We start from the raw sequence: 27,167 nt of genomic DNA on the forward strand, positions 1-27,167 counted from the left end.
TGTGTTGTGGCCTAAAATTATTGCTCTCAGTTGGGGGGAGAACTGATAAGGTATATTGTACAGTACTTTCCATTGCAATTTTTTCTTCTCTTTATGGCAGCTGCTATGATTCTCTATCTACCATATCAAAGTCTGATCCATCCAGTGAGCAGCCTTAAGATGAATCAGAGATCCTACAGCTCTGTCTGCCTCACTCAGATTTGGAAACATATTCAGGCCAGGTCTCTTCTAAAATATCTAGGATTTCTTGAGAAAGAGAGAGAGAGCTAGTTGTGTGTTGTATATACACCAATCCATGCATTTCTGAAGAGAAACAATTTCTCAATATTTACCTTGGCTGTTTTAATAATTCAGACACCAACACTATTACTGCTGCATTGGGCTTAGAATGCTGGGAGAATTAAACACACACCCCCAGACACGCGTTCACACCCTCACACATTCCCCAATGCAAGTAACCCATCAGAGTCCTATCAGGGGTTCCATGTGGCATCCTGGGATTTGGGTTGTCAAGGAGATGGATGGTGGATCGTCCCAGGACTTGATGGAGTGTTTATAGCCCCTCTCTCTCTCTTCTGCTGGGGAGTTATAGCCTTGCCTGTGCTGGTCCTGCAGGTCCATCTGAGGGCCACACACTGTATGTGTGTGTGTGTGTGTGTGTGTGTGTGTGTGTGTGTGTGTGTGTGTGTGTGTGTGTGTGTGTGTGTGTGTGTGTGTGTGTGTGTGTGTGTGTGTGTGTGTGTGTGTGTGTACGCGTGCGTGTGTACAACTGAACGTAACGGTATGTTTTTGATTGAATATCTTTACGTTTTATGTTTACCTAGGTCTTTTTGTTTAATTAGAAAAAATAATACTGGATGTTGGAGAGGTGATGGGTGGGTAGGGGGGACCATGAGTGACAGTGTGTGGGGCATGGGGTGAAACCAAGAAGGAATCCTGTCACCATGATAGCATTATGATTGACGGCGTGCTATTCTCCTCTGGGAATACGGGCAGACGGCTTGTCAGCTCCCCAAATGACAGCCCCTCATTCTTTTCTTAATTTTGTCTTTTGTTGGGTGATGTGTTGGATGGGATGACCCTCCATGTGGCGCGTCTGATAACTCATCCCCACAACAGAAACACAAGGTGGGAACTATATTTATCTCTCTCAATGAACTGAACTCCCTCGTTTCCTGACACTCGTCTTCAGACCCCGACTTCCCTTTGATGGCATTAATGAACACAAATGACCTGGCTTTGTCTCCTCTCTCTTTCTCTCTTTCTCTCTCCCTGTCTTTCTTTTGTTCTCTCCACCTCGTTGCGTTGCCTGTATCTGATGGTGGTGGAGGACTGGTCTGAGATGCGCAGGGTAGATTGAGGGGTTGATCATTGTGTAGGTATGGTAATGAAGGTCTCTGTGACAGACTGGGGACACGGGGCAGCGGAGGCTCTACAGGGAGAGAATTCACAGAGGTCTGGACTGGAGCATTTCCTCCACTCACATATTGTAAATCCTTTCCTATAGCTCCAGTCACAGGCTGGCTGGCGTGTTGAAAAGAGATAAGGCCGCTGTGCCTCTCGTCTGAAAGGAACGCAGCTCCATTGTGCTCTGCTGCTTGGATCCACATTCAGTGGACGCTGTTATTGAGTTGCCATTAAAGGCAGCAATGTAAAAGTAAATTATTTTGGGTAGAAGCGGTTAAAACAAAACAGTCTCTTTCCCTCTAAATGAAAAACGTAACACGCTCAGGATTATACTGTGTATTTGTTAGTACACTTTCTGGTGCAACCCATTGCACTGGTGTGGCAATGGGAATGTGAAATCAAATCAAATTCATGTTGATTGGTCACGTGCACATATTTAGCAGATGTTATTGCAGATGTAGCGAAAGCTTTTCGCCGTAGAAATATTCACATTGAAGTTTGATATTTTGAGATGATATGACCGTGGAAGCTGTGTGTTATCCGACAGCTTTTATGTTAGCGTTGTGAACCGTCTTAAAGTCATCAGATGATGCCGGAGAATAGAAAACACAGAACGAGAGAGCTCCTGTGCTGTAATGTAGCATGGCGCAACGGATCATTGCTCCGTCTAGTCAAGCACATGTTTGATGCTGGTTTTACAAATTGCATCCAAAGACCCTCTGACATTCTATTTGCAATCGTGCAGTAAAGTGGCCGTTCAATCCATCGAAGCATGATGGGAATTTGAACTGAAAATGACGCTCTCTTCTTTTTAAACAGTACACACTGTACTATGCTTATCTCAGTGTGTGTGAAAGAGGAGACCCTGAGGTCAGTGGTGGCTGGTGACCAGCCCTGCTAAAGGACCAGGAAATAGCACCTCGTTAAAGTGAAGTGTTTACTAAAGAGCAGGATGCAGGAACAGGAGAGAAAGTCAAGTGGGCAGCAGTGGAAAGTTCTCAATTTACCCTGTTTTCTCTTTGCACCTGAATGCATCCGCATGTATTCAGGCAAGCGATTGTGTCCACATTGGCATGCAAGGGAGAGAGAGAGAGAGGGAGAATGTGTGTGTGCAGACAGTTGGTAGTGCTGGGACTGAAGATAGCAAGGAGAGGGGCATGGTGCACTGTATCACGTAGTGTACATCTGTTCTTCACAGAAACCGCAAAGCTGGTGCAGAGGAAATAGAGAGAATAACTGCTCTCTCTACCCCCCTTCTCTCCCCCTCCTCTCTCTCTCTCTCTCTCTCTCTCTCTCTCTCTCTCTCTCTCTCTCTCTCTCTCTCTCTCTCTCTCTCTCTCTCTCACATTCTCTCGCTCCCTCTATGTCTCTCTTTTCACGATGATATTCGTCACAGACCCATCCCCCATCATCCTTGTTTTATACCCATCTCTGTGAAGAGATTAAGAGAACCAATATGTAATACAATCCGGTTGTGTAATGGAGGATGATAAGGTTGTTGATGGAGACAGAGAGGTAGGGTAGAATATATGTCAACCTTGGAGCCAGATGTCCTCAACACACGAGTAGCCATTGGACCGTGTGCACTGTAAATACATAAATGTCTCTCATGCACATAAAGCATACAGTATGACTTTCTCTAGCCATGGAGGATCAGGAAGAGCTGAGCGTTCATGAAACCTATGATAGGCATAATCCAAAGCTTCGTTGTGATTTCATTCCACCTTTTCCCTCAAAGTCTCTGTCTAGATTCAGTCTACCCCTCCATCCTCCCTCTCTCGCTCCCTCTACCCCCTCCCCCCTCTCTTCCCCTGCCCTCCCCTCTCTCAGGGCCGGCTGTGAGGGTGTGCTGGTGTTGGCGGGCGGCAGTTCCTCATTGTGGTGTGCTGTGTGCTGTATGCGCGGTGATAAGACACAGGGAGAGGAGCCAGCGTGCCGACATATCCCTGCCACTGCGGTTATCATCCGCCGCAGCTGTGCCTGAGCCCTGCGACATCTGCTCCCTCACAGGAAGCCTGCGCCGCGTCTCATAACGCCTCACACACACACACACATACATATACACACACACACAGACACACACACACACATAGAAAATATCACAAGACCATTACCATTATGATGCCTGAACGGTACAACCCCCCCCCCCCAAACAGGTAAACTACTTGATCAGACAAAGAGTGTTGTTTATAGGGACATGGGTACCTCCTTGGAACATGAGGCAAGCCTGACGGATGGAGCCAGCGTTTACCTCAGTTCTGCTGGGTTTTTATCAGAGAATTACAGGGGATGCTTATGACTAAGCCTAATTATAGAGTGCTTATCACTGAAATGTTCACAAAGCTCATTACTGCCTAGAAATGGGAGCTGCCGCAGGTAATTCACTATGTTGGGTATTAGTCCTCCTCTAAGACGGCACCCCTTTTAAATATTTAGAGTCTATAAAGTACAGCTTTAATGTCTGATGCTTTTAATGCATTTCTCTGCTACTGGCCTCACTGATTTGTGAAGTTTTTACCTAAAGGCACTACTCCAGTTTTTACACTACTTTAATCAATTACCAGATTTTCATTTGCATTGTTGACAGCGTGTGCTTGAAAACAGTCAAGCGATCCTCTCCTCTCAGTGTTGAAAGAGTGGATTTCAGAAAGGAAGAAAGTATGAGATTAAGATTACAAGGACTCTCCCATTTCCTTTGTGTTACACCATATTTCTCCCTTAGCCAGTGATGCTGTTGAGTGTGCTGGTCTGACGGCTAGAAGCTAGCAGACAGGAGAGGGATGTGGAAGTGAGGGGAGGGGAGGGGACCCCACTAACCTAACTAACAGCCCTGATGGGGTCAGTAGTGTCTCTCGGGGTCCTGACCTGGGCTTGACAATGAATGAGCCTCACTCAGCATCTCCAACCCTCCACCTTCCACCCTCCCCCTAGCCCCTCAGAAACACAATAAAGGGAAGTGTGCCCCTCCAGCTGCCAGGGGAAGCCCAGAGGGAAGTCCCCATCCTCAGGTCCTCACCAGCCTGAACCCCTTTCCCTCCCAGTCCACTTGGACATATGTGCCACTGACTTCTAATGTCTTTACAGTGTAGGGTTTTGACAGCAAACTATGCTTTCAGTAATGAAAACAAGTTGGGGTCTGTTTTGACCTTGAAAATCAAGTGACAGTTGGTAAAGCGTTTCACCATAGTTACAGGAGCTACAGTAGGAAGCTAATTTCCATGTCTTGTCTGGAGCATGTGGTGCTAACTCAACACAATCTGATTACACATCAATCACTCCAACTTAATGAGGAGAAATGACAGCAGGAGTTTCTCCACAATCACTCGTCACTGTAGCGCGCTGCCAACAGAGGCACAGCCTGTAGTACCTCTCATAACACAGAAAAGGATCACCACCTACCTTGGTTGGCTGTGCGGTGGCTCCTGGTTGCCAGGTTGGGTTTGCCAGATTCCAGCCTGTGAGGGTTCCATCTGCACAGCGTCCCCCTGTGACTGGTCAGCATCACCGTGGGAACCCTGGGAGGAGCGCTCAAATTGGCCGAGGTGGAGGCTGAGGTTGAGTCTCTCTGTAGGTCAGACCTCCTCTGCCGTTCCAGGTGGACCTCGGCAGCCATGCTCTGCACCCCCCCCCCCCCTCCCACAGCAGTAATCCACAACGTTGTCCTGTCCTCTGTGTGTTTTAGAACTCTCGACTGGTCAGGGGACACACTAAACCACACAAGTTGATAGGACTATCTTTCTTTCTCTCTGTGGTCAGTGTGTAGACCGGAGGGTTGATGTCCTTTCTCCTGTGTGCTCAGGGTACTGACCGACTGACTGACTGACTGACTGACCACTGACTGACTGACTGACTCATCCAGGCCTGGGGAGATCACAGAGTGAGTCCTCTGGCTCTCATGATTAGAACATGAGCCCAGCACAGCCAGATCACATGGCTGCCAGACAGAGAAAAAAAACTGGACTTCCTTTTAACTTTATGCAGCTAACACAGTCTTCAAATGACTCTCCCTTTACCTCATACTTTTGTTCCGTCCACGACACGTCACTTCAGATGGATCGCGACGCCACCAGACTTGTGTAATTATCTGTGTCCGATGCTCTTTCTCTCCACCCAGTAGTCTCTTTCTCTCCTTCTCTTTCTCCGACTCACTCAACAGGAGTGTGTGAGGTAACAGTGTGTGTGTGTGTGTGTGAGTGGCAGGGGGAGGTCAGCTAGCCTCGTGGCTCCTCGTTTCCTCGTTGTTCCGGCTGTGGGGCAGTGCACTGGCCTGAACCCTCCTCTAGTCCACACAGGGAAAGCAGAGCAGTGGCGCCCGTGTGAGCCGCGACTGTGTGCATCTGTAACACTGTGTGTGTATATGTCTGTGTGTGAGTCCTGTCCCCACCGTGTGAAAGGGGTGGTTCCCCAGGGGAAGGTAAACAGTGCTGCTGGGTTGTGATAGCGGTAGACACCAGGCCTCGGCCTCCGTTGGGGCTTCCTCTGGCAGGAACCAGCTGTGTCTGTGGCCAGGCCAGGCTGGGCAGCGCTGTTTTCCCTTTCCCTCCGGACACAGACAGGGCTCCTCCTGTTCCTAACACTTCCTCCCTACACCCTTCCCTCACCTCTCCTTCCCTCCGCCCAGCCAGCCCTACCCCCAACTCTGCACCCTATGGATAGCTCTGCCCCCCACTGATACTGGCCTTAGGGGGGTTTGTTCACCCCCTGGTTAGATGCTGAGGGTCTTGTCTTCACTCACTGTGGTTCAGTCAGTCCAAATGCCAAGTGCCTCCCTGCCCTGGCCTCTCTGCTCTGTTGTCCCAGTGGCGTGTGTATATGTGTGTGTGTGTGTGTGTGTGTATATGTGTGTGTGTGTGTGTGTGTGTGTGTGTGTGTGTGTGTGTGTGTGTGTGTGTGTGTGTGTGTGTGTGTGTGTGTGTGTGTGTGTGTGTGTGTGTGTGTGTGTGTGTGTGTGTGTGTGTGTGCGCGCTCCAGCAGGGCCGGGTGAGGTAAAATCAGGAACAGGGGTTCCTCTGTGAATCGACAGAGAGGGTACAGCTGGGACCCCTCTGACCCGCAGAGCACCCGGTGTGGTGTAGCTGGGACAGAAGTGAGAGGGGATGTGAGCACACAGATGTGCCGTCCATCTGTCTGTCAGAGTGAAACCAGCACACAGATGGTGGACAGCAGAGTGGATGTGAGAGTAACGGGTGTGTGGGGTAGAGGGCGGTGTTCACTCATGTGACACATTTGGGACTTTGGAAACTATGAAATTATAGATTGACAGTCAGTTGGTTTCATTTCCTTTTTGTATTCTAGGTGCTTTCTATGTTAGAGAGCCTTCCCTGCCTCAACTGTGCACTAAGATCGAAGATTATTTTGGGTAAAAAATACAGCATCAAAATAATTTGTTAGTATATTCAAGCTTCTCCCAATGACATCATCCAATCTGATGGAATCTGCTTCCATGTGATATTCAGTGGAATGAATACATGTACCGAAGTTGGAATTTTCATGTTTAAATGTACTGTATGTATGTGTGTCCAGCATTTCTCCCTCCTAAACCTCTCATCATGCTGACCCTCTCCATGGCTACATGTAAGCGCCGTGAGTTAACATGTGATGATCAAGTAATAGCATGTTCTCAAATCAAACCCTGGGATTGCCTGCTGAGAAGGAGAAGATTGCCCCATTGGATTAGTGTGTATGTGCATGCTCCTGTGTGTCAGGCTGTGGAGACCCCTGCCTGCCTCCCCTACTCTCAGATGTTGGCAGGTATAAAATTATATATTTTTTTTTTGGGGGGGGTGAGATAATGATTCCCACATAATCACTTTATCCCAGCTCAGGCCCTGGCAGGTGCTATCGTGACCGAGCGGTGCTTTCTCTCCACAGATAAGGTCATGGGACTGGGGAGGGGACCGGAGCGAGGAGAGGGTGGAGCACTGCGTGGAGCGTTGGGCGAGCGGCTAGTCTTGCCTTATCTTCCCCAGCGGCTGTTGCTCGCAGCTCACAGATGTAGCAGGCTAGACTAGCCGTGTCAGATAGATCCTTCTATCAGCGACATGCAGGCCTCTCTCCCCAAATTAAAACACAGCAGGAGGACGGACAATGCCCTAATTATCACTTTACCCATGAATCATCAGAAGGGAAAAGTAGGACTTTTGATGAAAAATCTGGTGGAAAGTCAGCAAATATACCTGCCTTATTTCAGATGAAAGATTCTCTCTTTCTATTTTTGTTTACATTTCCCTTCTGATTTTCTGAAACTGGAATTGTGGTCTCTTCTCTGGTAATGCATGCTCAACCTCAAAAATGTGTCCTGTCGCTTTAAAAACAGGCAGAGAGGGGGACTCCCGAGTGGCGCAGAGGTCTAAGGCACTGCATCGCCGTGCTTGAGGCGTAACTACAGACCCAGGTTCTTTCCGAGGCTTTGTCGCAGCTGGCCATGACCGGGAGATCAATTGGGTTAGGGGAGGGTTTGGCTGGATGTCCTTGTCCCATCGCACTCTAGCGACTCCTTGTGGCGGGCCGGGTGCATGCACGCTGACTTTGGTCGCCAGCTGTATGGTGTTTCCTCCGCGGATGGCTTCCGGGTTAAGCAGGCAGTGTGTCAAGAAGCAGTGCGGCTTGGCAGGGTCGTGTTTCAGAGGACGCATGGCTCTCGACATTAGCCTCTACAGAGTCCGTACAGGAGTTGCAGCGATGGGACACGACTGTAACTACCAGTTGGGGAGAAAAAGGGGTAAAAGTTAAAAAATATATATTTTTAAACAGACAGAGAGGAGACGAGAGGAACTTTTCACCTTTTGCACCGAGAGAAAGTCTAACAAGCCTCATGACTGCAGGGAGAGAGAGAGAGAGAGAGAGAGAGAGAGAGAGAGAGAGAGAGAGAGAGAGAGAGAGAGAGAGAGAGAGAGAGAGAGAGAGAGAGGGAGGGAAGCAGCCATATGGTAGGAAGTCCTCCTGCCAGACACCTGGCCACTTCAGAATGGATGAACCGCTCACCTTTACCAAGTCCTTACTTGGGTTTTTCCTGCCACAGGTACACACTGTATGGAACACTGTGGCTGGCTGGTGACTCTGGGATCACAAACTCTGTTTCTGTACTACGTCACGCTGTTTGTTTTTAGGTGTTCATATCTGTGACACTGTTGGTGAAAGTTTAGGGATTCCCCAGCTTTCTTCCAGGTCCGTAGAATGTAAACATACAGCAAAACACTGTTTTTTCTCTACTTTACGTTCTATGTCGGTTTGACAGATGTTAGTAGTTGTCAGTTAATTGTCAGCTTGGAGGTATGATTCCACTATGATGGCCTATCTTTCTGTCTTGTACAGTATGGGAGGATATTGTGAGAGTGTTTGTTGAGGACACAGAGAGCTATAGAAGAGGATTTCCCTGAGCTTATAGCCTTGGCAGTGTATATTCAGTAGTCTATGGACATCTAAATAGCCCCCCGAAATATGGCAGCTGAGGCTCCTCTATCCTCTCTTTGGGGTGTTTATGTGCACCTGCTTGGCACAGACAGCCCCAGAAACCTCCGGATCTTAACCGAACTCTATAAGTTAAACCGTCCCCATCTGTCACAGCGCAGCCCCACACAGATGCATGCTGAGTTTTTTTTTTTTACAGCAGACTTGGCGCACATTCAAGAACTGTCAAAGAGCACCTGCTAAATTAAGTGCGTTCTCATACACACATACCCACTCACCACACAAGCACATGCAGCCACTGATGTATATTTGCAGAGAATGTTATAGTGACAATGTTATTATATGCAAACATACAGTAAATGTTATAGATAACATATGTTTATCCCATATACTATTTTCTGAGTGACAATTTTCATAAAAAAGCAGCAATTCAAGACAAATAGCAATTAGACTGTGATATTGGCATTCCAAAGGGGTTATTGGGATATTGGTTCCAAAGGGGTTATTCTACTGTTCCCATAGGAGAATCCTTTTAGGTTCCAGGTAGAACCATTTTGGGTTACTTATCGAACCCTCTGTGGAAAGGGTTCTACATGGAACCCAAAACAGTTCTACCTGGAACCAACTGGGGTTCTTCAAAGGGTTCTCCTATGGGGACAGCCGAAGAACCCTTTTAGGTTCTAGATGGCACCAGAATGTGCAGAAGAAACATTTCTATTTAAATGTTCAGCGTTCTTATTTAGCTCATTAGGTCTGTTTACCATAAACCAAGTGCCCCAGTTGGCAAACAACTTCATAGTGTTGCTTTTATAGACATGACATCTAACAAGCAGTGGGAGTAAAACCACAACTACCACAGGTGTAGTTTCCTATAGTTCTCACAACTCCCCCCTCTTTTCTCCTCCTTTCTCTCCCTGTCTCTCTCTCCATCTCTCTCGTGCGCTCTCTCCCTCTCCCCCTCCCTCCCCTCTCCCTCCCTCCCTCTCATGGCTCATGGCATGCACAGCCGCTGAGCTGCTCTAAATAGGTGCCACCCTGAATAGGAGACAGATGGAAACGAAGGTTCCCCACTGAGCGGTTCCCCTGCAGCTGTGCTGTGTTCCCAATGCCAGGGAGTGATGACAGCCCACCAAGGGGCACAGAGACACACGTTCTGAGTGCCATCACGCTCACTCACAATGCCAGGACCGACTGGCAGGGAGGGAGGAGGAGGTAGGTTAACGCCTTGTGAATGTTGACCTGTTTAAAGGTAGCCGATATGAGTAAGACCTTTAAACAGGTCAACATTCACAGACGGATTACCAGGACGTGTACTACAAGCATACGCTGACCAACTGGCAAGTGTCTTCACTGACATGTTCAACCTCTCCCTGACCTAGTCTGTAATACCAACATGTTTCAAGCAGACCACCATAGCCCCTGTGCCCAAGAACACCAAGGTAACCTGCCTAAATGACTACCGACCCATAGCACTAACGTCTGTAGCCATGAAGTGCTTTGAAAGGCTGGTCATGGCTCACATCAACACCATTATCCCAGAAACCCTAGACCCACTCCAATTTGCATACCGCCCTAACAGATCCACAGATGACGCAATCTCACACTGCCCTTTCCCACCTGGACAAAAGCAACACCTACGTGAGAATGCTATTCATTGACTACAGCTCAGCGTTCAACACCATAGTGCCCTCAAAGCTCATCACTAAGCTAAGGACCCTGGGTCTAAACACCTCCCTTTGCAACTGGATCCGGGACTTCCTGACGGGCTGCCCCCAGGTGGTAAGGGTAGGTAACAATACATCTGCTACGCTGATCCTCAACATAGGGGGCCCCTCAGCTGCACCATCGAGAGCATCCTGACTGGTTGCATCACCGCCTGGTATGGCAACTGCCCAGCCTCCGACCGCAAGGCACTACAGTGGGTAGTGCGTATGGCCCAGTACATCACTGTGCCATCCAGGACCTCCATACCAGGCGGTGTCAGAGGAAGGCCCTAAAAATTGCCAAAGATTCCAGCCACCCTAGTCATAGACTGTTCTCTCTGCTACCGCACGGCAAGTGGTACCGGTGCGCCAAGTCTAGGTCTAAAAGGCTTCTTAACAGCTTCTACCCCCAAGCCATAAGACTCCTGAACAGCTAATCAAATGGTTACCTGGACTATTTGCATTGATCCCCCCCACTTTCACAGGTAGGGTGCTATACATTGTGGTGGGTGCCGTGGCAAAATGTTCTCTTGCCCGACCCAAGCCTCTGTATCCCTGTAGGGTGTCGTTAGGGGATCAAATCAAATCACATTTTATTTGTCACATGCGCCAAATACAACAGGTGTAGTAGACCTTACACTGAAATGCTTACTTACAAGCCCTTAAGAAACAATGCAGTTAAAAAAAAAAAAAGTGTCAAGAAAGTATTTACTAAAATAAACTGAGGTAAAAAAGAAAGAAAAAGAAAGAAAGAAATATAAAAATAACAAATAATTAAAGAGCAAATAATTAAAGAGCAACAATAAAATAACAGTAGCGATGCTATATACAGGGGATACCGGTACAGAGTTAATGTGTGGGGGCACCGGTTAGTCGTGGTAATTGAGGTAATATGTACATGTAGGTAGAGGTGAAGTGACTATGCATGGTTAATAAACAGAGAGTAGCAGCAGGATAAAAATGGGACAAATTAAATACATTGTGTAAATGAAACAGGAAAATGAAACATGGATACATATATTTACACACCCATTGTCACATTAATTTATTTGGAGACTTGTTTGGTATCAGGGCTTGGTTGTCATGACATGACCTGACACTTGAAAGACTTACTTTTTATCATTTTTTCTTACGTGGCTGTCATTAAACAAGAGAATCTGTCTGTCTGCAGGATATAGACCCACGTTAGTCCTCAGATGTGCTTTTCACAGAGACCAGACCACTTAGACAGGAGAGCAGGACCCAGCTTGGAGCAGACGGCAGACAATGAGACCGAGAGAAAAGAGACACCCCCAGTCAGAATGTAACTGCAGCCAATTAGGCCGCTAGCCTCTGACATATTGTGTACCGGCTCCATGAATATTTCATCAGAGGAGACTCTCCATAAAGGTCATTGTAGAATTTCCAAACAGAGAGACACCTGTTTTTATTTTAAAGACGGGTGAATGAATTATCACCTCTCCCTCTTTCTCGTTGCCCAGGTATTAACATTTTCACATTCAGGTTACTGGTATGAAAGTCTTCCCCCAATGTCTGACATAGCCTATTAATTAAGGTTGCAAAGGGAAGGTATATTACTGGAAACTTTCTAAGTTTATCAGTAAACTAGCAGAATTTTGGTATGTTTCAAGGATTTTATGTAATCTATCACAAGACATCTAGTGGCCCTTTTTGGTACTTCAGATTATTACAGGTGTTTGTAATTATCTCTGGCCCACTGTGTGGCCTTATCACTAGGGTGACCACATGTCCCGGATTGTGTGGGACAGTCCCGCATTCTGGCCCTTTGTCCCGCAACCAAACAATCATGTCCCTCATTTTCTAAAATATATTCTAACACAAGTCATTTACTAAATATTTCTGAACAAGAGCTACAAAAGTAAGTATACTGAACAAAAATATAAAGTGTTGGTCCCATGTTTAATGAGCTGAAATAATGTTCCATACGCACAAAAAATATATTATTTTTCAAATTTTGTGCACAAATTTGTTTGCGTCCCTGTTAGTGAGCATTTCTCCTTTGCCAAGATAATCCATCCACCTGACAGGTGTTGCATACCAAGAATATGATTAAACAGCATGATCATTACACAGGTGCACCTTGGGGGCAATAAAAGGCCACTAAAATGGGCAGTTTTGTCACACAACACAATGTCACAGATTTTGCACGTTTTGAGGGAGCGTGCAATTGGCTGGCTGACTTCTGGAATGTCCACCAGAGCTTTAGCCAGATCATTTAATGTTAATGTTTCTACCATAAATCGCCTCCAACGTCATTTTTGAGAATTTGGCAGTACGTCCAACCGGCCTCACAACTGCAGACCATGTGTAATCATGCCAGCCCAGGACCTCCACATCCGGCTTCTTCACCTGCGAGATCATCTGAGACCAGCCACCCGGACAGCTGATGAAAATGTGGGTTTGCACCACCAAAGAAATTCTGCACAAACTGTCAGAAACCACCTCAGGGAAGCTCATCTGCATGCTCATCATCCTCACCAGAGTCTTGACCTGACTGCAGTTTGGCATTGTAACCGACTTCAGTTCAGTGGGCAAATGCTCACCTTCGATGGCCACTGGCACACTGGAGAAGTGTGCTCTTCATGGATGAATCTCGGTTTCAACTGTACCGGGCAGAAGGCAGACAGCTTGTATGGCATCGTGTAGGCGAGCAGTTTGCTGATGTCAACATTGTGAACAGACTGCCCCATGGTGGTGGTGGGGTTATGGTATGGGCAGTCATAAGCTACGGACAACGAACACAATTGCATTTTATCAATGACAATTTGAATGCACAGAGATACTGTGACGAGATCGCGAGGCCCATTATCGTGCCATTCATCCGACGCCGTTGCCTCATGTTTCAGCATGATAACGCACAACCCCATGTCGCAAGAACCTGTAAACAATTCCTGGAAGCTGAAAATGTCTCAGTTTTTCCATGTCCTGCATACTCACCAGACATGTCAACCATTGAGCATGTTTGGAATGCTCTGGATCGACATGTACGACAGCATGTTCCAGTTTCCACCAATATCCAGCAACTGTACACAGCCATTAAAGAGGAGTGGGACAACATTCCACAGGCCACAATCAACAACCTGATCAACTGAATGCGAAGGAGATGTGTCGTGCTGCATGAGGAAAATGGTGGTCACACCAGATACTGACTGGTTTTTTGGTTCACGGCCCTACCGTATCTGTGACCAACAGATGCATATCTGTATTCCTAGTCATGTGAAATCCATAGATTAGGGCCTACTGAATATATTTAAACTGACTGATTTCCTTAAATGAACTGTTACTCAGTAAAACCTTTGAAATTGTTGCATGTTGTGTTTATATTTTTGTTCAGTTTATATACATGTAAGGTGATCAAACTGAAGAGATATAAGATCATTTTTGTCAAACTTGTAAGGCTCTCCATGCTCATTAGTTGCTCACTTAACATATTTGCTGCTACTTCACTCAATCCAGTTTTCAAAGTCTCCTTTCTTAAATGTTTTACATTCCCTGAGACCAACCAGAAATGTTTCATTGGCCAAGTTTTCCCACATTTTCAGAAAACAGACACACACTTGGTCTGTTTTCGGCATGACCAAATTTTGGCAAGGCAATTGAGTAGCCTATAGGCACGCTTCAATTAGCTTGTACGGTGCTGCAGGAGGGGGCTTTTTATTCAATAGGCTACACTGTCCCGCGAAATCTTCCTTTTGTCCCGCATTTGGGTATTTTAAATGTAAAATATATGAAATAATTTAAAAATATGATTTAAAAATAAAAAATAGAATGACAAAGCTATTAAACAGTATCCGAAATATAAATCATTAACTTAGTGAATACCATTGGTGTTTAATATGAGGGTTTCAACATACAGTGCCTTCGGAAAGTATTCAGACCCCTTGACTTTTTCCACATTTTGTTACATTACAGCCTTATTCTAAAATTGTTTTTTTTAAATGAAATCCTCAGCAATCTACACAAAATAGCCCATAACCAAAAAGCGAAAAGAGGTTTAAAATGTAAAAAACAGACATATCTTCTTTAAATAAGTATTCAGACCCTTTGCTATGAGACTCGAAATTGAGCTCAGGGGCATCCTGTTTCCCTTGATCATCCTTGAGATGTTTCTACAACTTGATTGGAGTCCACCTGCGATAAATTCAATTGATTGGACATGATTTGGAAAGGCACACACCTGTCTATATAAGGTCCCACAGTTGACTGCATGTCAGAGCAAAAAACAATCCTTGAGGTCAACGGAATTGTCCATAGAGCTCCGAGACAGGATTGTGTCTGTAGCGTTGAAGGTCCCCAAGAATACAGTGACTTCCATCATTCTGAAATGGAAGATGTTTGGAACCACCAAGACTCTTCCTTGAGCTGGTCGTCCGGCTAAACTGAGCAATCGGGGGAGAAGGGCCTTGGTCAGGGAGGTGACCAAGAACCCGATGGTCATTCTGACAGAGCTCTCTGTCAGAGTGAACCTTTCAGAAGGACAACCATGCTCTGCAGCACTCCACCAATCAGGCCTTTATGGTAGAGTGGCCAGACGGAAGCCATTCCTCAGTAGAAGGCACATGACAGCCCGCTTGGAGTTAGACCATGAGAAACTAGATTCTCTGGTCTGATGAAACCAAAATTTAACTCTTTGGCCTGATTGCCAAGTGTCACATCTGGAGGAAACCTGGCACCATCCCTACAGTGAAGCATGGTGGTGGCAGCATCATGCTGTGGGGATGTTTTTCAGTGGCAGGGACTGGGAGACTAGACAGGATTGAGGGAGAGATGAACGGAGCAAAGTACAGAGAGATCCTTGATGAAAACCTGCCCCAGAGCGCTCAGGACATCAGACTGGGATGAAGGTTCACCTTCCAACAGGACAACAACCCTAAGCACACAGCCAAGACAATGCAGGAGTGGCTTCGGGTCAAGTCTCAATGTCCTTGAGTGGCCCAGCCAGAGCCTGGACTTGAACCCGATCTAACATCTCTGGAGAGACCTGAAAATAGCTTTGCAGCAACGCTCCCCATCCAACCTAACAGAGCTTGAGAGGATCTGCAGAGAAGAATGGGAGAAACTCTCCAAATACAGGTGTGCCAAGCTTGCAGCGTCATACCCAAGAAGTCTTGAGGTGCTTCAACAAAGTACTGAAGTAAAGGGTCTGAATACTTATGTAAATGTGATATTTCAACAACAAAAAATTCTTTATACATTTGCAAAAATGTAAAAAACATTTTTTGCTTTGTCATTATGGGGTATTTTGTTTAGATTGATTAGGGGTAAAAAAAAAAAAAATTTAATCAATTTTAGAATAAGGATGTAACGTAACAAAATTTGGAAAAAGTCAAGGTGTCTGAATACTTTCCGAATGCACTGTATATCACAGTTTCTAAACCAAGAGGCACAACATAGCGAGACTTCCTGGAACCTTGCAAAACAGATTAGCCCAGGGTTTGGGGTTTGATAAGTAATTGAGAGAAGTGAACAATTCTACCTTAGTTGTTAATTTTTGCAGAATCTAAAGGCACAACCTAGATTCGAGCTAATGTCTTAAGTAGTTGAACATGTTATTACTCCACCTTCGTTAGTGACAAACTGACTCATTTTAATTTTTGTCAAAAAACAACTTTATATCTAAGGCGCGAGACGACCGTTAGACCCGATGACGTGTTTCTACGCATGAGCCATAACATCGGGGATTTCTATTGGAGAAGCAGTTTTAGCCTTCATACTGTAACGACCCTGGGACAATACTGTTCTGTCTTTGATATTATCCTTTATATTTATTTTACACAGTTGTATGTATTTTACTACGTCTCTGTATTTGTTGTTAATGTTTTGGTGTCAAACTGGTGGTAGTTGTGAAGAAAAGTTGATAGTTGGAAGAGTTGCAGAGTTATTAGAAAATAATGCTTAGATGCTTTTTTCATTAATTAGGCTATTTTCTCTCGAACCATACGGTCTATCTATTAGAAACTCATGGACAATATGAACACAGACATAAAACATGTATACTATATATTAATATTTTTTTTTGAAAGTTATTCAAGTATAAATTACCTAAATTACAATAGATTGCCATAGATGGAATTACCAACATTACTGAATATTCTGGTAACTTTGGTAATTTACCGGAAGCTTTGCAACCCTACCTTTTGATTAAAGTATTTTACAAATTACTTTTACCCACTAGGAACTCAGCTGCACCCACAGTAGGAGTTTTCTTAAGGCTGCTATTACTAGTCTATTGAAATATGCTATGTTACTATGTGTTTTCTATTTAACATTATTACTACACATGAAAGCCAGTGTTTTAGATTTGTATTGGGACCTCTCTGTGGATATTATTTATAAGCATTACATTTAAAACAGAGGCAATAATACTACTGTGGGTTATAGTAGCAGGAGTGGTGGTGCGTGTATTTGCTTTGTAGTACCCTCCTTCTCATTAAAAACAGTATTTTAGACATAGAGGTGAGGCAAGGGAGTCCTTTTATTTGATCTGCTTTGCATAATCCAATTCAATCCATCCTGTGTGGGGAAAAAATCTATTAACTCTCCTTAATTGGCTTGACATTGCGCACATAACTGTAACACTAATCAATACTGAAATAAGAAATGAAGCCAAAAACCATCTCATTGTATTGATTTTTGGAGAGGAGGTCTAAATATTGCAGCGTAGGATATATGAGCCAGAGGTCCATAATGTGCACTGCAAACTGTGTCTCCTTCAGTGAGAGCCTTGAAGTGGAGCCGACAAGGGCAATTAGAAGGAAGGTGATCCTATCTGTAAACAACAACACTATGAGGAAGGGAGAGATGAGACCTTGATCTCATTAATAACACTATGATAAAGGAGGGGTAAAGTGCTTTAGTTGAAAGGCTTAACAGAGATGAAGCACATTCATTATAGTAAATGGCTTTGTTTCTTATTAAAGTAGTTGCACAGAGGTATTGTGGTGAACTATGGGGTCAAGAGACTCCCCTTGCCCAAGTAGTAGCTCTAGGACAGAAGGTTGCATCTCACCATAACCTCCCTCAGCCTTCCCTTTCACGTCCATCCTCTCTTTCTCTTTCTCTTTTCTCCTCCACTCTTCTCTGTGCCTGCATGATGTGTGTGCTGTCAAGGAGAGAGAGAGAGAGTGAGGTCTGTGGAGGTTCTGGCCCTCAGACAGGGCCGTCTGCTGCAGCCCCACGGCCAGCCAAGCCGCCAAGCAGGAAGTAGAGCTGGGGCTGCTCTCCTCTCCCAGGTCCTGCCTCGTAGAAATGGCCACCTGTTCAAGGGGCTCTCCCTCCTCTCTCCCTCTCCCCCTGGCCAGGACCAGCTGTGCCAGGGACACGCCCCCCCGCTCTGCCCGCCTAGCAGAGGACACAAGCTGGGACAACATGCCCCCTATGCCTGGCAGACGGACAGAGACAGACGGACAGACAGAGACGGACGGACAGAGACGGACAGACAGACCGGCACAGACGGACGGACGGCCAGACAGAGACAGACGGACAGAGAGACAGACAGACAGAGAGAGACAGGCAGGCGGGCAAATCAAGGCACACTATGTACCCAGCGATGAGGTTGTCTCTTGTAGACAAAGGTTAAATCTTAATGGGCTGTAGTATGAGCATAGGTTTCATAAACATTTTGAGATCATGATACTTAGTTTGATACACAATACTGAGGAACAGGGGGAGGGGAAGATAAACAGCAGAAAGTAGGGTTATTATACAGTTCCTATAAAATCTTCCTGAGGTTCATCTCACATATGCCTATGTGTTTCTCTTTTCCTCTCCACGGGAACACTCTGGCACTGTTCCCCGGCCAAGCCTATCAGATGGCCGTGTCTTGGCAGGTGATACTGCACGTGTGCAGCACACTCTGCATGGCAACAATGCCACTTCAGCAGATAATGGTGTCTCCTGTCCTGAAGGAAGTTCACGCCGTCTGTCTGGTGCCACCTGCTGAGGTGACGGATGGGTGTGAAGAGCAAAACATCTGGACTGAGGATGTGCGGTATGTAACCTGCTGTACAAGTGTTGGGGTCATGTCCATTTAAACTCAGTTCACTTCCTGAATTGACTGTATTGAAATGGAAATTACTCCAAACTGTAGCTTACTGCAGCATGTAATGATATTGGACCGCTGTGCTGCGAGACCCTATGGGTCCGGGTTTGGGGTCAGAGTATCTCCTGGATGTCAGTCCAGTCCAACAGGGTCTCTATGGCTCCATCCTCCAGTCCCAGTTGCTCTTCTGTCAGACAGCAGTCCAGTGGCAGCTTTGCCCCTCCGGAGCCCGTGCACGGGTAGGCGCCCCCACTTGTGCCTTTCTGGTTATCAGACCCCTCACAGGCACTCTGATCTGGGTTGCTAAGCGCTGCCCATGTGTTTGTTTGCCTTATCCCTCGCGCCCTGAGCCAAGCCCTGTGAAGGAGGCTGATAAAAACAACAGCTACAGAGTTGGCAGCGAGAGGAGAGGAAAACGTCGCCCAAGGAATCTGAGTGCCCTTCCCTCTGGGGACTTGAAGGGGATCTGTGGAGAGCAAGAGAGTGCAACACACACACACACACAACACACCCTTTCTCAATGCACATTTAAAGGCAGTCCCAGTCCCATCCGCCTTATTCAATTACAGGCAAAAATGAACTAAAAGACTAGTGTTGCGTTTTCATCCTCTCCCTGATAGATATTTTATTGAGCGCTCTTTCTCCCTCCTTTTCACTTGTTTTCTATCATGCTCTTTATCTTTGTCTCTCTCTTTCCCTATGCTTGTTTCTCTCTCACTTTTATTTTAATTCCACACACGCCTTTTTTGTATCCCTCGCTCTCTCTTCGACCCTCTCTGTTTTGGTTCAAAAGGGCAGGGGAATGTAGTGATGGCGAGACAGAGAGATGCTCAAAGCCCCCCTGGTGAGCCTGTCCTGGGGCTGTGTGCTCTGTGGTCACTCTCTGGGGGCCTGGGATTGGCCCATGAAAGGGCCCGGTCCATTCTCTGGAGAGGGCACTGTGTTGAAAGAGCCTGGTCCATTCTCTGGAGAGGGCACTGTGTTGAAAGAGCCTGGTCCATTCTCTGGAGAGGGCACTGTGTTGAAAGAGCCTAGTCCATTCTCTGGAGAGGGCACTGTGTTGAAAGAGCCTGGTCCATTCTCTGGGGAGGGAGCACTCACTGTGTTGTGTGTTGGGCACGAGTCTCCTCTCTGTGAAGATAAGATCCCTTTTATAGGGTTGAAATCTGCATATCTGTTGTGAAGTGAAGCTTTCCTTTAAAATGTCACCTCTGGTTGTGAATTGTGATGTTTTCTAATAGATTCTAACAGGCTTTGACAAAGGGAGGAGGTGGAGGTTGATGGATGGCGATGACTATGAGTTTTAAAAGTCACATTGCTGTTTGATCTGTCAGCTGAGAGAGAGAGAGAGAGAGAGAGAGAGAGAGAGAGAGAGAGAGAGAGAGAGAGAGAGAGAGAGAGAGAGAGAGAGAGAGAGAGAGAGAGAGAGAGAGAGAGAGAGAGAGAGAGAGAGAGAGCGAGAGAGAGAGAGAGACACACAGAGAGAGAGAGAGAGAGACATAAACACACAGAGACACAAACACACAGAGACAGAGACACAAACACACAGAGACAGAGACACAGAGAGAGATACAGAGACGCAGAGAGAGAGAGACACAGACGCAGAGAGAGAGAGAGAGAGAGAGACAGAGACAAAGAGAGAGAGGGACACAGAGAGAGAGAGAGAGAGAGAGAGAGAGAGAGAGAGAGAGAGAGAGAGAGAGAGAGAGAGAGAGAGAGAGAGAGAGAGAGAGAGAGAGAGAGAGAGAGAGAGAGAATATATTTGTCCCCTGAGAGACAGAGCCAAATAAGCCACCCTGTGGTACGAGGGAAGGTCAGAGAGAGAGATGAGAGACGGCACATGGTAGAGAGGAAACAAGTAAATAGAAGCAGCTCTAATAGGAATATCAAGCCACTGAAAGGTAAACAGGCTTCTCCAGGCTGATACAAAGGGAATGTGGCGGCTTTGAGAGCGCTAGAGTGCTGGCACGCTCCTGTGGTGGCGCGATAACGCCCCTCTGGCTGCCTGCATCCCAGAGATAAGGCAGAGCACTGGCATGTGTCGCCCCTGATCCCAATTTCACAGTCAATATTCATCCAGCCTGACAAACAAGCACCATTTAAGATAAAAAATAAATATAGAATCCTTCTGCTATTACCTCCTGTTTATTAATCTCCCAGCATCCACTGCCTTTTAAACAGCGGTAAACACCCCCCTCTTCTTCTTCTCCTCCTCCTCCCCCCCCCCCCCCCCCAGCCTCATACCCCCTCTCCTCTCCCTCCCACCCCCCAGCCTCATACACCCTCCCCTCGTCTCCCTCCACATGTGTGGAGTTAAATCGCTCCTGGTTCCTCTAGTCTGCTGAGGGTGTGGAGGGGTGCTTGTGTGAATATGTGTATGTCTCTATGTGTGTGTGTGTGTGTGTGTGTGTGTGTGTGTGTGTGTGTGTGTGTGTATGTGTGTGTGTGTGCGCGCCAGGGGCAGGCCACAGCTGTTAACCTGAATCTCTCTCTTTCACTCTCCCTAACATCCCTTCCTCTCTCACCTGGCTCCCCAGGCCTCCTGCCTGCTGATGCTGCTGCTGCTGCCCAGCTGTGTGTGGCCTGCCTGGGCCAACCTGGCCTCTAATTACTGGCCATCTGCAGCACCAGGAGCCACCCTGAGGACAGACAGCTCTCTAACCCCTGCCTAAAGGCCAGCTCATCTCTGTGGCTGAGGTGAGCTAAACCTATTCATTGTGCTGATTCTCTCAATCCCAGGCTCACTCTTGGAGAGCGAGAGAGAGAGAGAGAGAGAGGGAGGGAGAGCGAGAGAGATCTAAAATGGTTCAGGATAGTTGCAGTTCTTTTCGTATTATAAAACCGTGTGAGTCTATAGGGTTAACAGAAGCTGAGTACAAACTGCCTTTTCCCCATACCTTGACAAAAGAATCTCCCAAGCTCTGCTTTTGTTTTATGATGATCCAGAAGAGTGTTGGCATGGCATTAGCTGCCTCCAGCTGTAGTTGGCAGCAAGTTAGTCAGCTGTGGCAGTAGCTGAGAGGATCTGTGGTGGAGGTGGTGGTATGGACTGCTAAGGCTGGCAGGCTAGCCGGACTCTGCCCAGTCCTTTCCTGCTCTGCCTGGCTCAGACCTGCCCGGCCAGCTGGCCATATCCCTTTAAATCTGTCCTGGGCTGAGCCGCGCTCTTATTGAGATTACTGCACACTCTCCGCACCTCCACAGATGGGAGGAACGACCTGCCAGCTGGCAGAGGGACACCCACAATCCCCCAGTGGCTCCTAGCCAGGAGGCCTGCCAGCCATGATGCCCATTCACACTTCTGTTCCTCACTCACACTCTCTCTCTCTCTCTCTCTCTCTCTCTCTCTCTCTCTCTCTCTCTCTCTCTCTCTCTCTCTCTCTCTCTCTCTCTCTCTCTCTCTCTCTCTCTCTCTCTCTCGCTCTCTCTATTTCTATCTATCGCTTTAGCTCTCCTGTCTCCCTTTCTCTCCTCTCCCTACTTTTTCTCTCTTATTTTTTCTCCATTGCTGTGTCTCTTCTCTTCTTTGCTGTCACACACACGTCTGAACCCTGGTGATGAAGAGAGGGGAGGGGAGAGAGGGAGATGGAGAGGGGGTTATTGAAAGGTGTCACATGTGCTGATGTGATAAGGGTGCCAGGTAGAGATAACCAAGCATCCTTCGTCACTATGGAGCCAAGTACAGCCTGTCCTCTTGAGTTAAAACAGGAACACACACACACACACACACACACACACACACACACACACACACACACACACACACACACACACACACACACACACACACACACACACACACACACACACACACACACACACACACACACACACACACACACACACACACCCACCCACCCACCCACCCACACACACACACACACACACATGCATACAATCTACAAGTTCATTATGCATCTGTGGAATGATAAGAGCTAGATTTCTTATAATAGCCATGCTATTGAGCTCTGGATACTACTTCGCAATAGTAGAAACAGGAACCAGGGAGAATACATAACTTAACCAATCAGAATGAATGCCTGAACTTAATGAACCCTATCCTAAACCTTTCTCCTTAACTTAACCAATCGCAATTAATGCCTATACTGATAACCAATCGGAAATGAATGCCTGACCTTAACCCTTTCTGTTATAACCCTATCCCAAACCTTAACCCTTAATTGAACCCAGTCAGAGTGAATGCCTTAACCGTAGAGTTGTTTCTGTGAGCCTAAATCGTCTGGAGCTCATGTGGGAGAGCTGTGTGTCTAAATACAGGACGTCGGGAGATGAAGTCAGTTTACTAGTCAAAAATAGACGTTTGTCCAAGGACGTCAAGACGCGAGACTGTGATATCTTGTTGACACTGAAACTCGATGTACTAGTGGTGACTAACGTGTCAACATGATGCGAGTACAGTTCTACAGTCACTCATTCAGTGCCAAATAATGTCTGCCATGTTGATTTACTTAACCATAAACAGGTGTTAGGGATTTGGATAAATGTGTAGAACAAATCCCTTTCTCCATCTACATACCAACACTGTTCATATAACTCTATGGATCAGTAGCCTCCTCCTGGAAAGTTGAAAATGTATTCAAACTTTTCTCCCTGCAGCCCACCTGCTCAGCGGTGAGATCGTTATGGTGGGAACGGGCGGTGCCAGATTACTGTGACCTGCAACCCCCTCCAGATGTACACCATCCCAGCCGGCTAACTCCTTTTAAGGAGCTTCATTATTACCATGCCGCTCTTTGGTTAGGTTACACACACACAGGGATGTACACACACACACACACGCGCACGCACACACACACACACACACACACACACACACACACACACACACACACACACACACACACACACACACACACACACACACACACACACACACACACACACACACACACACACACACACACACAGGATGTACAGTACACAAGCACATGCGTACAAACACACCCATACACACATTCCTTTGTGCCCATCTCCTTGCCATCTCAGAGGAGGCAGTAGGGAGGAGAGGGTGCAGTGCGTGGGGGGGGGGGGGGGGGGGGGGCTGCAGCAGCAGTAGACAGCTGGAGGGGAGAGCAGGAGGTGAACATTTCACCAGAGGAATGTGTGTGTAGCTGTACCTTCAACAGCAGGAGTGTTAATGAAGCGGCCCACAGACACCCACCCACACATTTACTCCTCACACTGTCTCTGCCAGCCACCAACCCTGCCAACCGTCTCTGTCACTCTGACTCACTCCCTGCTATGTGTCTCAGACCTGGCTGTGCTACAGGCAGGCAGATAGCGTAGCCTCTTTCCTGTAGTCAAATGACCTAGTGGCCTCATGGGTGGAATGTTATTCATATTTTTCATAATGAATAAACATGTTTTTTTTTTAAGATTCCGAAAGTCCGGTGTTTCTATGTCAAACGTTCTTTTTATATTTCAGTCATCTGTGATTTATATTAAGTGTAATATTGGGATGCAAACTCAAAATGTAATACATTTCAACTCTATATCTGACATGGTACAGGGGTCTTCTTTATTAAGGCCATAACCCTGTGTGTGAGGTGTTTACTTTTGTTTCAAAGTGATTTGTTTAAGACTACCCAGAAACACTCTGTGTGACCCTGATTTAGCCCACTGCAGTAAAAGGTTAATGGGAGAATGTGCTCACAGGCAAAAGAACTGTCACGATTCAACCTCTGTAGTTTATTCATACAAAGGGCTCGATAATCAAAATGAAGCAAGTGTGTTTTTGTCCCAGAGAGATGGAGCTGGAGGTTCAACTTGACATGCTAAAACTCTTGAGATGAAGAGAAACACAGATATACAAAGGCCTCGAATCCTCAGTGAAACACAAAATGCTGACAAAAGCGAAATAATCCGATTGTGTCCCACAATAGAACGCGTTAGCCAGGAAATAACAGCCACTCTTTCTATTTCTCCTCCGTCTCCGTGTTGAGTCTCTATATTTAGCTGCACCTCAGTATAGTCTCAGATGAGACCGGTGACGGAACGTCTGCATGGTGACCGACCGCAGAGCTGCATGGTCCAACTTTATAGCGGACCGCCTCAGAGGAGCGGTTTACAGTGTGAGCGCATGCAGTGCGGCCACAGCGAGCACCATGAAGTTGACGTGTGGTGTGTGAGATTTATTGGTGTGCCCACCCTCCACCCTTAATGTTTTATAGCCATTCTCTGGTTTGGAGGCCACGGGTAATCTACTACCATAGACTGTCGTCATGGCCGGGGAAGCTGACTGGTTGGAAAGTGAGAAAGAGAAATTACATCATGGAACAGGACTGGTTGGAAAGCAACACACTGTAATGTGTTTCTCTGAAGATCACACGTTTATCAAAGCCCATTGAAACGGATGCACCGTATAGGCTATAATAGTCTATAGTGTGGTGTAGTGGGTCGCTATTTAAAGCATTGTTGTAATTCATAACATATTGTGTTATGTTGTAAAATGTCTTCATGCTGAAGCCATCAAACTAAGGACCTCTCCCCTATCCTCTCCCCTACCCTCTCCCCCCATCCAGTAAGTCCCCTGCCCTGCAATATAGTTACTACTACATATTACCTCAACAGATGTTACGGTACAGTGCTCTATTTGAATGTATCCCACCCAGACCTCAGGCGGCGGGATAGTTCATGCCGTGCTAGTAGACATCTCTGCATCGGTGGATACTGCGGATACACACAGGAGATGATCCAAGTCACGTGGCTCCTTTATTTGTAGAGGAGTGTGTACGACCGGTACTTAAGTACTGCTTTACATATGGGATAAATGGCAAGTCCTTTAGTATATTAGAAATATTCCGAATGTGGTTTAATAAACGACTTTTCGATCCAGTTTAGTGCATCCTTTTGATTCTCCTCATTCCACCTCTTAACTCTACACACCGCGTCACTTGGAAATGGTTAAGTTGACGTCTCCCCTCTCTCTCTCTCTGTCTCTCCCTCCCCCTCTCCCCCCATGTTTGCTGGAACTGGGGCTCTGAAGGCTGGCAGTCGATGGCGTGAATCCAGATGGCAGCCACAAGGCAGGCGGTGCGGCACAGTGCGAGGAAGGGAGCACACACACACACACACACTCTGCTTAATGAACACCCATGCATTATTCATCACACACACTCGCACACGGAGGGCACAGACACAGCTCCTGTCAGGAACAGAAGGCAGTGCGACTACGTTTTATGATTATTTTGTCGTTTTTTCCCCCCTACTTGGTTGTAAAGTACACCAGGTGGAACTCTCCCTCTCTCACCTCCCCTGGCTTCGCCCCTCTTCAGCTCATGAATAGTGTGTGTGTGTGTGTGTGTGTGTGTGTGTGTGTGTGTGTGTGTGTGTGTGTGTGTGTGTGTGTGTGTGTGTGTGTGTGTGTGTGTGTGTGTGTGTGTGTGTGTGTGTGTGTGTGTGTGTGTTTCAGGCTTCAGGGGCTTATTATCTGACTGCAGCTCACACTGAGAAACACCCATATGGGGTTTATCTCACTGCTCCTCTCAGGTCTCCCTGGGTCTTTGGGATTCCACTGTGTCATCTTTATGAATACATTATAATATAATATAGTGTCCGGGGTGTTGCGGTGTGATGTTTTGGTTTGATGGTGTTGGAGACAAAAGCAGCACTTGATACTCAGATAATGACGCGTTGGATTGGATGAGGAATGGTTGTGTTTGAAGCTCTCCCATCCCCAGACCGAGAGGAGGAGCGTTGGGCGTCCCCTGACAGACAGAACTGGTCCCTGCTGTGTGCTAGAGGATCCATCAGGCCTGGTGACACGGCCCCATAATCTCCTGCTGATCTAAGAGAGAGACACAGACGGATGGGCAGATAAAGGCCCCTATGTCTGTGTGACGGGCAGCCTGGAGAGAGGGAGGAAGGGAGGGGGGGATGGAGGGAAGAGGAGGAGTGACGGTATTGTGGTAAAGGTCATCAGGCACCCCTGTGAGGTTGAGTGGTATTTGAACCCCCTCATGTGGCTACCTGCAGGGCTGATGTCTCACCCCTAGCCTAAGCCCTGTGTGTGTCTCTGTCCGGCGTGTGTCTGTGTGCGCGTGTCCTTGTGGAGGTGCGTGTGTGAATGTATGTGTGTGTGTGTGTGTAGGGACTAGGGCCGGCGTATGGAGAGCAGGAATGGGTTTAATTGTGTGTGGCGGAATGCTGACAACTTTAGGATCAGGTGGCCTGCAGAGTGTCTGGGGCTCTGGGAAAGAGGGGGGGGGGGAGCACTGGGACTCACAATGGAGACAGGTGGATGTGAAAAGGCCAGTGAGCAGCGAGGGATTTCGCCTGAATGAGCTAATGAGAAAATGAAGCTCGTGCCTCTCTCTCTCTCTCCTATCTCTCTCTCTCTCTTCCCATCTCTCTCTCTGTGCGTGCATATGTGTGTAGGAGACTTTTATACCCACTCTAAAGGGGTGAATTTAAGTATCTTGTTGGTTATTTTGATGCCATTATATTCAGAGCACCACACAGAGATACATTGTGATGTGCATGCCTACATCAGTTCGGAGAATAGCTTTTAACCAACACTACATCCCTCTTTCCAAAGGTACCTCTGAAAGCATTCCAACAACCCC

The 27,167-nt window shown here is 46.9% G+C and overlaps 1 protein-coding gene and 2 long non-coding RNA genes across 8 annotated transcripts in view; 1 reads left to right on the forward strand and 2 right to left on the reverse strand.

The window, feature by feature from the left end:
* Positions 1 to 5,994, reverse strand: part of LOC139575936 (protein CBFA2T3-like) — a 66,789-nt gene extending 60,795 nt beyond the window's left edge. Inside the window, exon 1 of one of the 5 annotated variants that reach the window (XM_071401415.1) lies at positions 4,803 to 5,994. In XM_071401415.1, the coding sequence (XP_071257516.1) occupies positions 4,803 to 5,020 (218 nt within the window). In that variant the 5' untranslated portion in view covers positions 5,021 to 5,994. The remainder of the gene's footprint in view (positions 1 to 4,802) is intronic. The other 4 variants (XM_071401417.1, XM_071401418.1, XM_071401414.1 and 1 more) reach the window with 4 other exon arrangements.
* An 11,002-nt stretch (positions 5,995 to 16,996) lies between these two features.
* Positions 16,997 to 21,774, reverse strand: LOC139575950 (uncharacterized). The gene is made up of 3 exons (XR_011675034.1): positions 21,480 to 21,774; positions 17,551 to 17,643; positions 16,997 to 17,054 (listed from the first exon to the last, which is right to left on the reverse strand). It is a non-coding gene; the product is annotated as an uncharacterized lncRNA (long non-coding RNA).
* On the forward strand, positions 18,403 to 23,510 carry LOC139575952 (uncharacterized). 2 transcript variants are annotated; one of them, XR_011675037.1, is made up of 3 exons: positions 18,403 to 18,531; positions 21,120 to 21,279; positions 23,200 to 23,510. It is a non-coding gene; the product is annotated as an uncharacterized lncRNA (long non-coding RNA). The 2 variants fall into 2 exon arrangements; XR_011675036.1 differs by lacking the exon at positions 18,403 to 18,531 and having other exon boundaries at positions 20,879 to 21,279.
* Positions 23,511 to 27,167: the final 3,657 nt, after the last annotated feature.

Source organism: Salvelinus alpinus, chromosome 5, assembly GCF_045679555.1.
Source record: "Salvelinus alpinus chromosome 5, SLU_Salpinus.1, whole genome shotgun sequence".
NCBI classification, from domain to species: Eukaryota; Metazoa; Chordata; class Actinopteri; order Salmoniformes; family Salmonidae; genus Salvelinus; species Salvelinus alpinus.